This window comes from Papio anubis, chromosome 2 (assembly GCF_008728515.1).
Source record: "Papio anubis isolate 15944 chromosome 2, Panubis1.0, whole genome shotgun sequence".
In the NCBI taxonomy this organism is placed as follows: domain Eukaryota; kingdom Metazoa; phylum Chordata; class Mammalia; order Primates; family Cercopithecidae; genus Papio; species Papio anubis.
Genome location: NC_044977.1, coordinates 115,595,703 through 115,612,196, shown reverse-complemented (window position 1 = coordinate 115,612,196; position 16,494 = coordinate 115,595,703). Strand labels below are relative to the sequence as shown.

The 16,494-nt window shown below is 33.4% G+C and overlaps 1 protein-coding gene across 10 annotated transcripts in view; it reads left to right on the top strand.

Moving 5' to 3' along the window:
• Nucleotides 1-16,494, top strand: part of NAALADL2 (N-acetylated alpha-linked acidic dipeptidase like 2) — a 1,420,296-nt gene that overhangs the window by 862,326 nt on the left and 541,476 nt on the right. For all 10 annotated transcript variants that reach the window (XM_021933744.2, XM_021933739.2, XM_021933741.2 and 7 more), the window contains one exon: nucleotides 6,972-7,091. In XM_021933744.2, coding sequence (XP_021789436.1) covers nucleotides 6,972-7,091 — 120 coding nt within the window. The remainder of the gene's footprint in view (nucleotides 1-6,971; nucleotides 7,092-16,494) is intronic.

The window sequence follows — 16,494 nt, the reverse complement described above, 5'->3', positions numbered from 1 at the left end:
ACACAAAATATCTTTGAATCATTTTACTCTACCTGTTTTTTAAAAAAGGTATAAACTTAATATTTGCATTTATTCTCTATCACTGATGATAGATATTTTTATTTTTCATTTAAATTACTTATCATAATATTTCTCTCTCACATAGGTCACATATATCTCAATGTATATAGAATACTCTCTGGAAACAAAAATCATTGTGTTGGAAGTTATTTTTTATTAGCTTCTAAGTAGCTTTGTTCCTCCCAGTATAAAAGTCTTATTTTGAGCTGAGTGAGAACTTTAGGGTACCTAAGTAATATATATTCTAGGGCCCCTGTATGGATTGACTTGTGTCTTCTTTCCCAAAATTCATCCATTGATCCCAGACCCTCCAGTGTGACTATATTTGAGGACAGCCCCTACAAGAAGGTATTTAAGGTTAAATGAGGTCACAAGGGTTGAGTCCTGATCTGATAAGACTGGTATTATTGCGGGGAGAGGTGGCTCACACCTGTAATCCCAGCACTTTGGGAGGCTGAGGCGGGCAGATCATCTGAGGTCAGAAGTTTGAGACCAGCCTGACCAACATGGAGAAATCCGTCTCTACTAAAAATACAAAATTAACCGGGTGTGGTGGCGCATGCCTGTAATCCCAGCTGCTCAGGAAGACTAAGGCAGGAGAATCGCTGAAGCCCAGGAGGCGGAGGTTGCCTGAGTCGAGATCGTGCCACTGCACTCCGGCCTGGGCAACAAGAGCAAAACTCGGTCTAAAAAAAAAAAAAAAGGTTAGTATTCTTATGAGAATAGATACCAGAGAGTTTGCTCTCTCTCTTTCGCTCACTTTTTCTGTGTGTGTGTGTGTGTGTGTGTGTGTGTGTGTGTAGTGTGTTTGCCATGTGGGGACATTGTGAGAAGTTGATTGTTCACAAGCCAGTAAGAGAGCCATTGCCAGAAACCTAATTGGCTAGCACCTTGATCTTGAATTCGTAGCCTCCATAACTCAGAAAATAAATTTGTGTTGTTTAAGCCATACAGTCTATGGTATTTTGTTATGACAGCCAATTCTCAGAGATTTGGGTTTGATAGTTCTTAAATGGGACATGGAATCTGAAATTTTAACAATAGTCATTACTCAACTAGTTGATTTGCTGTGTTTAACTCAGTGGTGCCCTCAACAGTGTCTTTCTCTAGTGGCCACCAAATGCCCATTGCCCTTTCCAATGAAAAGACCTTCTGGAAGGTGACTCGAAACAATCTTGTGCCATCCTTGAATTCTAGTCATATAAGTTGGACAGCTTCTTTCACCTCTCTGAGCATCATTTTCCTTATCTATAAAATGGTGACAATGTAAGATTGTTATCTGAAGAAAATAGGATATTATATGCAATGTTCCTAGCACGTAATAGGAGCTCACTAAATGTTTTCTTTTTCTTAGTTACAACATCTTTTTTACAAGTCCAAAGCTTGATCTGTGTAATAGTGTAATAGTATACTTCTTCATTAAAACATAGGATCCCTGTTAGCATGCCGTTGATAAACAACATCTCTGTCTAAATGATGTATTTAACACTTTATGGCACCCATAAAAAGAAGAGGGCAACCTATCTGATTTGGTTTCCAGAGGAGCCAGATGAGGGAAATGAGATTTCTATGGTTTTTATTTTAAAATGTTTGTGATCTACGGCACTCAAAAACCATAGAAGCACTGATATATAGAATGCAACTTTTAAAAATTAACTTCTTAAAGTGTGGAAATCTTTGTCACAGCTCTGTGTATGTGGCCCACCACTCTTTGTTGTCATCCCAAAACTTTGATTCCTTTTTTAACATAGAATAAGATATTTTATTTCCTTTTCAATTTTTGCTGTTGTGTTTAGTTCCTTGTTCTTGGTTAAAAAAATGAGTATAGAATCAGAATTAAAAATTAACATGTAGACTTTTAAATATTACTCTCTGGTAAAAAATAAAATTGTAAAACAAGAACTAAGTTGCACCTCTCAATTATTCTCTCTTATGTGCCAAGGAAGTCCTCATTAGAAAAACTGTGGTGCACGCAGAATGGATAACTTAAGCAACTAGATTTCTGCTCATTTGACATTTCCCACAGAGACCAGTAAGATGTGTCTTAATCATTGGTGTTTGGTCATAAGTTAACATAGTACCCCCCATTCTTGGGTGAGCAGTTTTCTAGTGTGACGGAATAAATGAAGAAAGAAGAGGTTCATTGTAACATCAAGAATATGGGGAAAAAATGACTTGCCATTTTATCATATCACTGTATATTGATTTGTGCCTCAGAAAAATTCAATGTGTTTTCTTACAGCTGTGATGTTCAGTTTGCTGGAAAGTAGATAGAAAAGACTTTCAAAAAGGATCTAGTTTTAAGGCTTGCTTTGAAGGCAATGGATACATTTTTATTATTGCTTGCAAATCCATCAAAACATTGAGACTTCTGTAATTATTGATTTTTAATGCATAAGCCAATATAAATTGATATAATGTTGTCTGTATTGAGAAATATTTTTTGTGGGAAAACCTAAAATCCTCTTACATGCTAAAACACTTTGATTTATTAACATGTACTATTTAGAGAAGATGAGTTGAAGAGCTATTTAATTAAAATTGTTGACTCAGCCTATTGATATGTTCCAATAATGTTAATGTCTTTTGAAGAATTGGTATTTTCGTAACTGTCATACCTTTCTGTTATACAGGCATATCTGGATTTATTGTGCTTCACTTTAGGGTGCTTCACAGATACTGCGTTTTCAACAAATTGAAGGTCATGGCAACCCTGCATTTAGCAAGTCTACTGGTGCCATTTTTTCAGCACCTGTGCTCAGCTCACATCTCTATTTCAGTTTTTGCTAATTCCTGCAATATTCCCATCTTTTTCATTATGGTTATATGTGCTAGGGTTATCTGTGATCAGTGATCTGTGATGTTACCATTGTCCATTGTTATTATTTTGAGACACCAAGAAATGTACCCATATAAGCAAACTGATTCAATCAATATTATTTATGTGTGTTCTGACTGCTGTATCCACCAGCCATTTGCCATCTCCCTCCCTCTCCTGGGCCTCCCTATTCCCTGAAACAAAACAATATTGAAATGCAACCAATTAAGAATCCTACAATGACCTCTAAGTGAAAAGAAGAGTTACATGTCTCTCACTTTCAATAAAAAGAAATGGTTAAGCTTAATAAGCAAGGCAGGTCAAAAGCCAAGATAGGTCACAAGCTGGGTCCCTTGTGTCAAACAGCTAAGTTGTGAATGCTAAGGAAAAGTTCTTGGAGGCAATTAAAAATGCTACTCCAGTTAACACATGAATAATTAGAGAGCAAAACAGTCCTATTGCTGATATGGAGAAAGTCTGAGTGATCGGAATAGAAGATCAAATAAACCACAACACTTTCTTTATCCAAAGCCTAAGACACAGCAAGCCCTAACTCTTTTCAGTTGTGTGAAAGCTGCAAGGGATGAGGAAGCTGCAGAAGAAAAGTTTGAAGCGAACAGAGGTTGATTCATGAGGTTTAAGAAAATAAGTCATCTCCATGACACAAAAGTGCAGGGTGAATCAGCAAGTTCTAATATAGAAGCCGCAGCGAGTTATCTGTAAGACCTAGTTAAGGTACTAATGAAAGTAGCTACACTAAACAACAGATTTTCCATGTAGACAAAACAGCCTTAGGTTGGATGAAGATGTCATCTAATACATTCATAGCTAGAGAGAAGATGTCTAGGCCAGGCTTCCAAGCTCCAAAGGTGAGGCTGACCCTTGTTAGGATCTAATGCTGCTGGTGACTTGAAGTTGAAGCCAGTGCTCATTTACCATTCTAAAAATGCTTGGGCCCTTAAAAACTACGCTAAGTCTACCGTGCTGTGCTTTAGAAATGGAATAACGAAGACCAGATAACAGCAAATATGTTTATACATGGAATACTGAATAATAATATTCAAACTCACTATGGAGACCTACTGCTCAGAAAAAAAAGATTCCTTGCAAAATATTATTGCTCTTTGACAATGTACCTGGTCACCCAAGAGCTCTGATGGTGATGTACAGGAGGTTAATGTTGTTTTCAAAGCCACTAACACAACATCCATTCTGCAGCCCTTAGATTATGGAGTAATTTCAACGTTCAAGTCTTATTATTTAAAAAATATATCTGGAAGATTGTAGCTTCCCCAGATAGTGATTCCACTGATAAATCTGAGAAAGTATATGGAGAACTTTTTGGAAAGGATACACCATTCTAAATGCCATTAGCCACATTTGTGATTCATGAGAGCAGGTCAAAGTATTCATTAACGGGAGTTTGAAAGAAATTAGTTTTATCCCTTATGGATGAGTTTGAGGGGTTCAAAATTTTAAGGAGGTAACTACAGAGGTGGTGGAAATAGCAAGAAAACTAGAATTTGAAGTTGAACCTGAAGATGTGACTAAATTGTTGCAATGTCATGATGAAACTTGAATGGATGAAGAGTTATTTCTTATGGATGAACAAAGGAAGTGGTTTCTTGAGGTGGAATCTACTTCTAGACCCTATCTTTCCAATTCCCAGGAACATTGTTGAAATGACAACAAAGGTTTTAGAATACTAAATAAACTGAGTTCATTAACACAGCAGTAGGGTTTTTGAGATAATTCACTGCAATTTTAAAGAAGTTCTACTTTGGGTAAAATGCTATCAAACACCATGTCACGAGAGATATGGAGAAATATTTTATGAAAGGAAGAGTCAGTCGATGTGGCAAACTTCACTGTTGTCTTCTTTTAAGAAATTACCAAAGCCACCCTAACCTTCAGCAACTGTGACCCTGATCAGTTAGCAGCCACCAACATTGAGGCAAGACATTTCACTAGCAAAAATATAAAAATGTACTGAAAGCTCAGATTAATAAAGTATTTTTAAATTAAGGTATGATATTTTGTTTTAGACATAATGCTATTGCACACTTAATAGATTACAATATAGTGTGAACATAACTATTATATGTATTGGAAAACCGCAAAATTTGTGTGATTCACTTTATTGCAATATTTGCTTTATTGTGGTAGTATGGAACTGAACTTGCAATATCTCTGATGTATGCCTGTATACACAATCTGATCTATATCCCCCAAAACAAGTAAGGTTTTCCATAAACTCTACTACATATAAAAAAAAGTTATTTTACATAATCAATTGAGTAATAGCCTTATTATAAGATGCTGTCAGTGAATCACAAATAATTAGTAGGTAGCTTAGAAATGAAATGAAAAATAGAAATTTTTCTCACTTTTGCAATGTAATCATTAATATTTTGTGATCATTTATTTAATCAGACTTTTAAAATCATATATCAACAGTTATTTATATGGTAATGGTATCAGCAAACTAAAAAATGTATTAAAGGCACTGATTTAATCATTTTTAATAGGAATAAAATTATAATGAAAAATCATTCTGACAGAAGTGTTTTTAACAATTACATTTCCCTGGCAAATCCATTTGAAAGTGCCACTTAACTTTTTAGAGATATTTTATGAGCTGTAATCATTTTGATTCAACACCTACTGAGTCCATAGCATATGCTGGACACCTGGGTGAGCATGGGTATGTAATGGGCTCTTCACCAAGGAATTTCCCTGTATTGGAAACTGAAACTGGCAGACATGTCTAGTGAGGGCCTTAAGAGAGGCAAAAACAGATTACTCTGGGAGCCAAAGTAGAGAGAGGTCATATGTGGGCAACAGATAAATAAAATTCATCAGGTAGGTGACATTTGAAATGGACGTTAATGTATTCATAGAGTTTTTACAGATACAGATGTGATGACTAAAGAAATATTTCATGCCAGAAATATTTTCTCTAGCAGATTTGCCAATCTCTTGAAGGTATTCATATGTTCCTAGAAGAACAATGCTCTTTCTTCAGATGAATCTTTTATGGAAGTATTACATATAAAACTTGTTGAAGTGCATTAGTTTCAATCAAGAAGGATGGAAAGCGCGAGATCTGGATTCTCCATCTTTATTTTTTTCATGATTTGCCACAACTAACTGTTTGTTTGTTTTTTTTTTTAAATCAGCCTCTCTGTGGATATATGCTATAATTTGAAATAGCAGATTTATGTTATAATATAATCCTTGGAAAGCATGACAACTATTGTTTTAATAATAAATAGATATTACAGAAAGTAAAGCTAAAATCAATCATACTGGCTCATAGGAATATATGAATTTGCAGTTCAGTGCTTTCTAAGGAGAAGGGAAGGGTTCACTACATGAGAAGGTTTTGATTGGAATCTCCAGAAAGGTATGAGATTCTTTCTTTTTGTCATTAATACAAGAGGACTTATAAAAATGAGTAACATTGAGGTCAAATGTAACTCCAGGTGAGTAGTGCAAAATGTGACAGAAATGATAATCTGGGGCCTGGGTTGTTAGACTGGCACATGTGGTTGAACAGCTTGTATTCTGCATGACTCAAGAATTTGTCATTCACAGCTGGCTATGGCACAGTCTTGAACAGAGCATCATGAGCAGCTGTTCAGGATGACCATGCAAGTGAGGATGCTGCATTTAATTTGGATAGCAATAGAAAACATTTGAATTTTCTTTCAGGCCTGAGAATTATATAGTTGCTGTTGGACCTTAAGGAAATTAATCTTTCAGTGTTTTGTAAAATGGCTCATATTCCAGAAACATGAATGTAGAATATTCCAAATGTCTGTTAGAAGAATGAACTGTGTTTGTCATTTTTTAGAAGAGAGAGAACAAAGCAAAAATGACTCACATTTTCTCAGGTGCCCAGAAGAATTGTTGTACCTTGATGGAAATAGAAAGGTCATGTTTATAGTAATTGGGACAGGGTAAGAGACAGAATTAATTCTATATTGAACATTTCAAATTATTATGAATAATTTTGTTATACTAAATGGACAATTGGCTATACTTCTTCCTCCGAGACTTTATTTTTCTTTGTTTTTTTCTCCTCTTTTAGGCTGAAGTCATCGATGTGAGTTATGGAATGGCAGATGATTTAAAAAGGATTAGGAAAATAAAAAATGTAACAAATCAGATCGCACTCCTGAAATTAGGAAAATTGCCACTGCTTTATAAGGTTGGTCCAATGGCTGTTATTCAGTGGTTGGGTGAATATTTTACCTGGTTTTGTTGGAATTATATGCCTTTGTGAATGTGGAGTGTGTGTGTGCATATAGGTGTGAGAGAGAGAGAGAGAAGGGGAGAGAAAGAGAGAGAGGCAGAGAGTATCACAGAAAGATGGCTTTTCCACAGTAGAACATTTTAAATTAAGATACTTAAGAAAAAATATATTTATGCTCTTATTTCTTTAGTGAGAAAATACCTTAAGTCAGGTAACATTGAGTTTGTGGGACCTTAATAAAATTGGCATACTCTTCATAATGGTACCTATCTGGAATAGTGAAAAATGAGAAACACGTTATCTTCGTCTTATGACATATGTGAAACTTCTATTATCAGATGGACTAATTATCATGTCCTCTATGTTAGACAAGTATCTAGATGATTTACACCCTTTAGTGATTATTTTGTCAACTGTATAACTACGGTTACTAACTGTGATCAGGATTTTAATTAAAATAGAATATGCTAAGAGAAGCAGAATTTTGATTTATTTTATTTGGATGGAAGTTTATTGACACTTATCCACAGATACATTTACATAATTAAAGCAGCTCAATCTAAGTTTCTGATGATGAACCACCACAGTAGATAGCCACTACTGCTAATTCTCACTTCATTTCCTTTTTCTATTAAAAAAAAGAAAAAGGTTAGTGTAGTTATGTCAGCAGAACTCTCTGGTTCTGAAGATATATTGGATTTCTCCTCATTCAACCTTAAATGAGCTTTGCTAATTCCCAGGTCCAAAAGCATTTCCAGGAATCTCTTGGCACACTCTATTAGGAAACTAGAGAACATCCTATGTCTATTTTTTTTATTATCTTCCAATAATACTCTTATCCTTAAGTCAGTGTTTAATAGTAGATTAGACAGGCCAGAAGTGTAAGATACTCTTGAAAACAGAATATACAGTGATACTAAATTTTTAATTTTTGCTGGATAAATTTTAATATGTATTAAATGCCTTAAAATAATCATATTTTGACCCAGAAATTCCTGTTCAATCATTGTATTCTAAGGTTGGGGTTGGGGTGGAGGGCGGGAACACAGAGGTGATAAACATAGTGATAACCAATGATGTGACAAAATATTAGAAATGATATATACATCCAGTTTAGTGTTTGAAAATCATGCTGCCACTATACAGCTGAATATGGTATAACAATTTGATGTAAAGGAGAATATTTAATGACGTGTAAAAATCCTCATAAATCAAACAAGAGATCAAGAGAACATTTATAATAATTATAATACTAATGATTTTATTATTGCCTATGAAGGTAACATTATTAATGACATGTGCTAGAAATTTTCTAAGTATTTAAAAAATGTATTATCATATTAATCTTCAAAATAATCATATTGTTGAGATAGGGACTATTATTATCTTCAGATTATAAATGAAGTAAGACACAAAAAGAAAAAGTGCCTGGCTCAAAGACAAAGAGCTAGTTAAGTGAAACAGTCAGGCTTTCAACTGAGGCAGTCTCATTTCAGATGCCAAGTCTTGAATGTGTATGTATACTTGTGTGGGAGGGGGGCTGGAGTTGGGGGAGCTAGAATATATCAATAGATAGAGAATTAAGAGGTTAAATTAGAATTTTTAGTTAGGATTCCCTGATAAAGAAAAGTGAACATTTCAAAGTTAGCTACCAAACATCAATATTTAAAAGGAAATAATTAAAAATAGGTTAGACTATTAAACCTGTCACTCATATCTGAGGTAGAAAAAGTTTGGAGACTGTGGGGAGAGGATTTTACGAAGAGGAATTTTGGAGAGGTTTATGGTAAGTTCCACTGCATGCCTGGTGACTGGGGCTTCAATGGAACCACATGGAGGGCTTAATATATGTCCCCTGCAATGTGGGGGACATGGTAGAATGGTGTCTGATTTTATTTGAGAAGCCTAAAGGTAAGGGATGGGTTTGCTAAGCATTTAATAAATAAATACAAAAAAAATTATGTGTGTTGAGATTGGCCTGCATCCCGTGAATTGGGAGCAGAAAAGTATACATGCGTTTCCCATGGGTCAGTCATAAGCACATGTGACACAGAGCCAGTGTGGTCTGCCTTCACGCCTGTACTAAAATTGCCACTTGTAATGGTGACTCATTAGACAGTGACCAGCCAGATTAAAGTGCCGTTTGTCTAGATCAAGTAAATTGCAGTAGGTACTGCTTCAGTTAATTCACAAATGCCCAGGAGATCCAAAGGTAGCTTTAAACATCTGTGAGCCCCAGAACATGTGAAGCTCCTGTAGGACAAGCACAGTAATGTAAGAAAAATCCTACCCACTGAGCCTCTAATTTCTAACCCTTGTCCAACAACAGATAGGTAAGAGTATAGTTAATACATGGGGAAGGAAATAACAGACCACATCCCTTTCCCCAAAAGGAGACCTGAGCTGCTGGAGGGGTAAGAATATACAATTTTAAATCAAGAGTAAGAGTAGAATTTTGATCATGATGAAGCTAGGAAACCTAATTACTTATTTAAGACTACTAACTCAAATCGATTATAGGACTTTTATTATTAACAATAGTCAGAGTAATAGTAGGACAGTCCAACTTTTATGTAGATGCTTCAGGAAAAATGAACCTGTATGAATATTTTTAAAAGGGTAATGGGAAACAAAATTCTATTGCTTTTGGTACATTACATGAATCTTGCTTGTTCAACCTTCCAGTGACAAAAAATGTGCGTGGTAGGGGCCAATTATATAATTGGTTAGACAGAATTATGGATAGTTTCTCCTTTTCCTTTGTTTTGCATTTCTAAATGTTCTATAATTGTTGTGTATTTATTTTGTATACAGAAATAAGCTTTTGAAGATTCAGGTTAAAATATAACCATTGTGATTTTTTCTAACCCGGCCGGTCATGGTGGCTCACACCTGTAATGCCAGCACTTTTGGATCACGTAAGCCCAGGAGTTCAAGACCAGCCTGGCCAACATGGCAAAACCTTGTCTCTACCAAAAATACACAAATTAGCTGGGTGTGGTGGCATGCGCCTATAATGTCAGCTACTCAGATGACTGAGGCATGAGCATCGCTTGAACCCAGGAGACGGAGGTTATAGCGAGCCAAGATTTCGCCACTGAACTCCAGCCTGGGTGACAGACTGAAACTCCATCAAAAAAAAAAAAAAAAAAAAAAAATTCTAACTGTGCTCACAGGTCAAATACTCCAAACCTTCACCAGTGTATAATGGATTAAAATAAAGCAAGTTTCTTCCTATTTGCTACAGATAATATTTACATTACAAAACCCTTTGACTGTATCTACAAAGTAGTGGGTTAGTGGTTTATCTGGAATAGAGCACAGTTATAAAGATCCTGATATCATTTTCCCTGATAATTTCCCTTCTAGGCCTATTAAATAAATTTAACAAAAATTTCTGTGTAGAATGCCCCTTGAGACAGAGCCTTGCCACAAACTTGGCATTGTCTTCTAGAAAGAGGAGACAAGATATCCTCTCTTCAACTTTTTAATTTCCATTCTAGCCATCTCTTCTGTTTTCTGTAGATTGTCGCAGAGATTTGGGGGAACTCATTGCTGCCGTATCTGTTAATATACATTCCATTGGTAAGAAAAAGGAAGCATGTATTAAACATAGTTATACAGCATGACTGCAGCCAAATTTGCTTCAACTGTCCATCAAATATATTCTGGAGCTAAAATTCAGAAATGAGGTAAAATGTAATTCAGTTGGGTTGAAAAAGGCAGAAGACCAACAGATTTCTTTATGAATCATAACAACTAGTCATGATTCTAAATGAGCATTTGGTCTGGGAACATGCAGCTGAATGAGTAAAGAGAAGTTCATTTTATTTTGGCTGTGCAGTAGTTACTAAATCAGAGTTTAAAAATGAATTTGGGAGGGAATCTCTACATCTGAGCTAGGGAGGGCAAAGGAGAAGCATAATTATGATATTAAATTATTAGATTATCTCTTGAAATGAGGAGAAAAATAATCTGCAGTCTTGAAGGAGGAAATCTCATTAGTTTGATCATAAATACTAAGAATGTATGTAATTTAATCTCTAGGAAGAGATTGATGAGAAAATCCCAACATTACAGGGTAGGAACTATGAACTGCAAATAGCTTTCAGATATGTGCTGTGAAATACATATCTTGCTGCAGAAAAAGAGTCAACCAAGTTCCCCGAGTATAGTTGTGTGCTAGTTTCCTTAGGCTGAAGCCTTGGAGGAAAGGCTTTAGGTTCATTTTAGCTATGTATTTATAACAGTTTATTTTATGGGAGAGTGCTTTAAACATTTAAACTTTCAGACAAAACATTGATTTGTCACAATGTACTCAGGTTTCTCTCTGACAACCTGACACATAGTAAAACAGATACGGAGACCCTCACAAATTCCCAAACTGCAGAATAGCACTTTAGTATGGAAATTAATTTTGTAAAATGCAATAAAAGCATTTGACTTTCTACTTAGGATCATTTCTACCAGAAGCCATAATAACAAAAAGTTACTGTGTACTAGAGGACAACTAGACATCAAGTAAATCCCTCTGAAACATGGAGGTTGGGCTATTGTGTAAATCCACAGTACGTATCAGCTCCCTTTCCTGTAGAAGTCAATTTTGTGTGCAGTAAAATTACAGATGAATATATATCTTGATTAATTATGCCATTTGTGCATAAATTACACAAAAAAATCCAAAAACTCTGGTTTTTTAATAAATGCAGTAATATATATCACTACCTAGCACTTTGTGTAATATACTAAGATATTAGTCAATATTAGCTAGCTTTTTCATTATTCTTATATATTTTTTATCCTTATAATGACAATTTTAAAGGTCCAGAAATCTAAATGATTTCGTAGTTTCCTACAAATGAAACATTTTCTATGTATTCATCAGATAAGATTTATATTTTAATATAAATAGAAAGTAGTATAAGCAAATGGCTTTTAGATATGTGACTTGACATCTACATATTGTTGTCCCTTATTGGGCCAGTATATAACTTCAGCACTGCTGAAGTCCATAAAGCATGCTTAGACAGACAAGCCTTTGGAAAGAGCCTGGAGAAAAATGAGAGATAGGAAATGAGAGATGTTATTTTTTGTACTTTCAAGTAAATTGCTTTTTGCAAATTAGGGAGGAGTAGCATTATTTAAACAAAAGCAGAGGATACTCTGAATTTCAAACACAACTTAATCCAGAAAATAATTAAATGTAAAATATTGAGTTAGAGGGTTAGTGAGAAAATATTTATATAGATAGGTGATTTACAGTCAATAGTCAATCAATGGACAATGGGAAGATCAATAAGAAATCCTCTAGTTTAGGCAGCTAAAGTTAATGCTGAGATATACTACATTTAGTATAAGATAGCTTATCTTACATGAAGCATTTGCATACTTGTGATATTTGCTGAACTAAAAGTTTAATTTATTCTGGTCTCCTTTTTGTTTCCCTTAAAAACATTTGTTCAATCCAAATGATAATTGCAGTCAAAAGAATATTGTTTTATTTATTCTGATTATTAGAAACCAACATTTACTCTACTTTTCTTGTGGTAGAAGTTGGTGGAACTCTATTTTTTTCTTTCTGAAAAATAAAATCTGTAGAGGCATTTAATTAGTTAGCATTAAAGATATATGGTACCTAATACAAAAAAGAAAATAAACATTTTTACAGATAAAACACTCACATTGTGTGAGTGTGTGTGTGTGTGTGTGTGTGTATGAGCTGTATGTATGAGCACTGATATGGCCTAACATAATGTGGCAGTGGGGCCATAGGAAAGAAGAGAAAGACAGCTTTCCAATTAAAGCTTTTGATACATCATAATTTTCCCTGATATGAATGAACTGAAGAAATCTCTTTAAGTGACATTCTATGAATATTTTAGATGAAAGCAAATATCTAATTCAATGTCATGAATGATATTTTTACATATGATCTGTATAGGAAGGCACACTTACCTCTTTTTTATTAAGACAATTTTTGAAGATATTTTCTGAAAAAATTAAAAGAAAACACTATCTTGGTACTTTAAAAGAATATGCTTGTTCACTGAATAATTTAATGGGGCACTTTTTACCTAATTCTCAGAAGTAATTACAAAAAAAAAAACCCAATGCCTCCATCTTTTGTGATTCTAAGACTCCAGATCTGCTCCATTTGTCATGGAAAACATGGTCAGTGCTAGAATACAAAATTGGAAAATAGTATTTTAATGTATTTGAAAGCTAAATCTGCTGTTGTTTTCTAATCAGACTACTTTCTATTTTCCAATGGCTGAAGTAAGTTATTTTTTAAATGATTTAAACCAAATATTACTATATCTACAAAAGGTATTTTTTGTTGAGATACAGGTTCAAGCATGAGTTATAATATAAAGACTTTAGACTGTGTCATTATTCTGCAATTCAGCAATCAAACTTTTAAAAAGTAAATTTAGCACAAGAATAATTGAATGTTTCAACTTCTTTTCCTGTTTTTAAAGTGTTTTTCATGGCTTAAAACCAAATAAAAGGATGTCTACAAATCTTCAAAGTCTGTCAAGAATTGACTGCATAATTTAGAAGTCGTGCATGTGTTTTGCCTACATGAAAATATAATTTAATTATACTTTTGGACCATTTGAAAATTGTGACATCATAGCAAATGACATCATGTATCAGAGGGTTGATTTTTGCATATTTCTTATTGTAATATAGTTGGCATTCATAATCCCCATGTTTTTATACAAAGTTAACAATATTAAATAAAGGTGCTGAGCATCCTGTTTTTCCTAATTAAATGTTATAACATAAATTAAGCAAAGTTAGATAGCAAGGAAGAGCGAGAGAAAACAGTGATAGAGAGATGAAGAAAAGAAGGAAGGAAGGGAAAGAAACAGCAGCTAATTCCTTCTATATAGTTTGCCCCCTAAAACTATCCATGTTTCAGAAATATTTTTATATGTATTATATAGCACTCTAAAATTTGAAACAGTAAGCTTTAGATATATTTTGGTCTAAACGTTTTGGCAATTACTTGGACTTATCAATATAGATGTCTGCTATGGTTTTTTGTGCTAATACTGACCTCTCCTTTCACATTTTAGCTTTTCCCTCTTCCTCTGTGTCTGGTTAAAAATGTCCATTTTTCCTCCTGTTGATGGCTTCACAGCCCTTCCAATCTTCTGTATTGCTATCTGCTCAACTTGTAACTCATTTTAAATAGTGAAACACAGCATTGCAGGATACAAGAATGGGAGAAACAAACTCAAGTTCAAGCTCTTCTACTTCATAGTTATGTGAACGTAGAATATTACTGAACCCCACTGAAGTCACACAAGTTTTTTCTTATTTTTTATTTTATGGTTTTCAAAATCTCTGCATTGATGATAAAAATACTCTCAATCCATAAGGTTGTGTGAAGATTAAATATGAAAATCCATGCATGATAAATTATTAGTAAATATTAAATAAATATTATAATTTGTATGAAGCCCTTAATATCTGTATGAGGTTCTAAGAGAAAGGGCATGAATTTAATGATGGAGAAATGTGACAGCTCACTCAAACATGCAAAACTAAACTGAAGATAATAATATACTTATTTAATAAATCCATTACAGGAAAGTATTAGTCTCTCAAGATGGCACCTTTGTGTTATTCAGCACTAAGGATTATGTTGGTGCCATGTAGCATAATTTGATCTTTGAGTTAAACAAAAAAATTGAAGTCTTCAAATTGTTTCTGTGGAATAAGACAGATTTAAATAAATGAAGAAATTAATGTTAAATATAACTTGACTTTAAATTAAGGAGAAATATAAATAATGTCATAACAAGATAGTATGTGCTTTAGATTTTTACATCCTTCAGTGTTTACTTTTATGCATATACTTTTTACTAAGGTGATGGAATTATGTAATATTAGGAAAACAATATTTTTGAAAAATTAAAACTATATGACATTTATAGAATAGTTGTATTCTAATACAAATTTTAATTTCTTTTCCAAAGTTGAGATATCTTATATGGTTCCCAAAAACCATATCACAAAATTGTGTATATCATGTAATTGCCCTATATCATAAAGTTGTAAAAAATAATTGAAATAATATAATACATGTAAAGTACTCAACACAATGCCTGGCACATACTAAACATTCCCCAAAAGTCAGCTGACTTTTAATTTGATCATATGGAAAGGTTTTATCAAGAACTATATTTTCTCCTTGGAATATATTTTCTGAGTGGTTACTATTCTATGGACTCAAAATTTAAGTTTTGTCGTTTGCTAAATGGTAGAACCCCTGGTCTGTTTTAAGTTAAAACTCAGAACTTCAAGGTTTACATTTATTTCAGGAATGATTATGATGTTGAAATTTTAGTTCATTATTTTCTTATGTATTTCAGTTTAGAATATCCTAAAACTGACTTTGTGATTTAGCATAGTTACTTTCATTTCTGTTTTGATATTTCATAGGTAAGATGGGTGCTTAAGAAACAAACAAATAAATAAACCCTTAGTTCTATGCCAATAGAGTTTTAAAAGAATTAACTTGAGGTTCAATTGCTAGTCACTATATGGCCCTAAGTTCTCGCTCATTTTCTCTCTTTTTGTCGACTGTCTCTTGATAAATATAACTTAATTATTACTATATTGCTTAAGAACACATTGGTAAGGAGTATTAGGTAGCAGTTTGAAGTTTACTGATCTGTCACTATAAAATATGTGGAGGCAGAATTAAATTACTTTTGGAAGGAAACATTACTGAGAATTTAATATCTGTTTGGGAAAAATGTATTTCTCCCTAAAACTTATGTAATTAAGATTGTATCTGCACAATGTATGTGGTTTTGAAATCAAGCAATGTCTTATTTTTATAACAAATTAAGCTTTAATAAGCTATAAAAACTTAAATCTATGCAAACAGAAAATATTTTCAATTGAACTTTGAAGACAATATACACTCAATAAAATATTTTAATAAGCAACTGCTAATATGTTAATTTATCCTCATAAATATTCATTAAATTACTTTTTAACTGAAAATATATATTTGCTGTATTTACGCAAACACTATTGGGACAGGTTTATAGCTCATATATTATAGTTAAAAATAAAGCTTTTGTAGTTTTAATATTGAGCAGTTGAAAAATAAAGCCTTTATATTGCAGGTTAAAAAGTTAATTCTTATTTACTAGAGTTGCATTTTAAAATTTCATTAAGTCTATGTAATTTTATTTTGTATATTTTCTCTCATATGGCATTTTAGAATACACCCAGTAATCTCATTTATTTTAAATTTCTTATGAATTTTCTTAAATTAATAAATACATAATTACTTGAATATTATAACCATCTAACATCTTAATTATTTAAATAT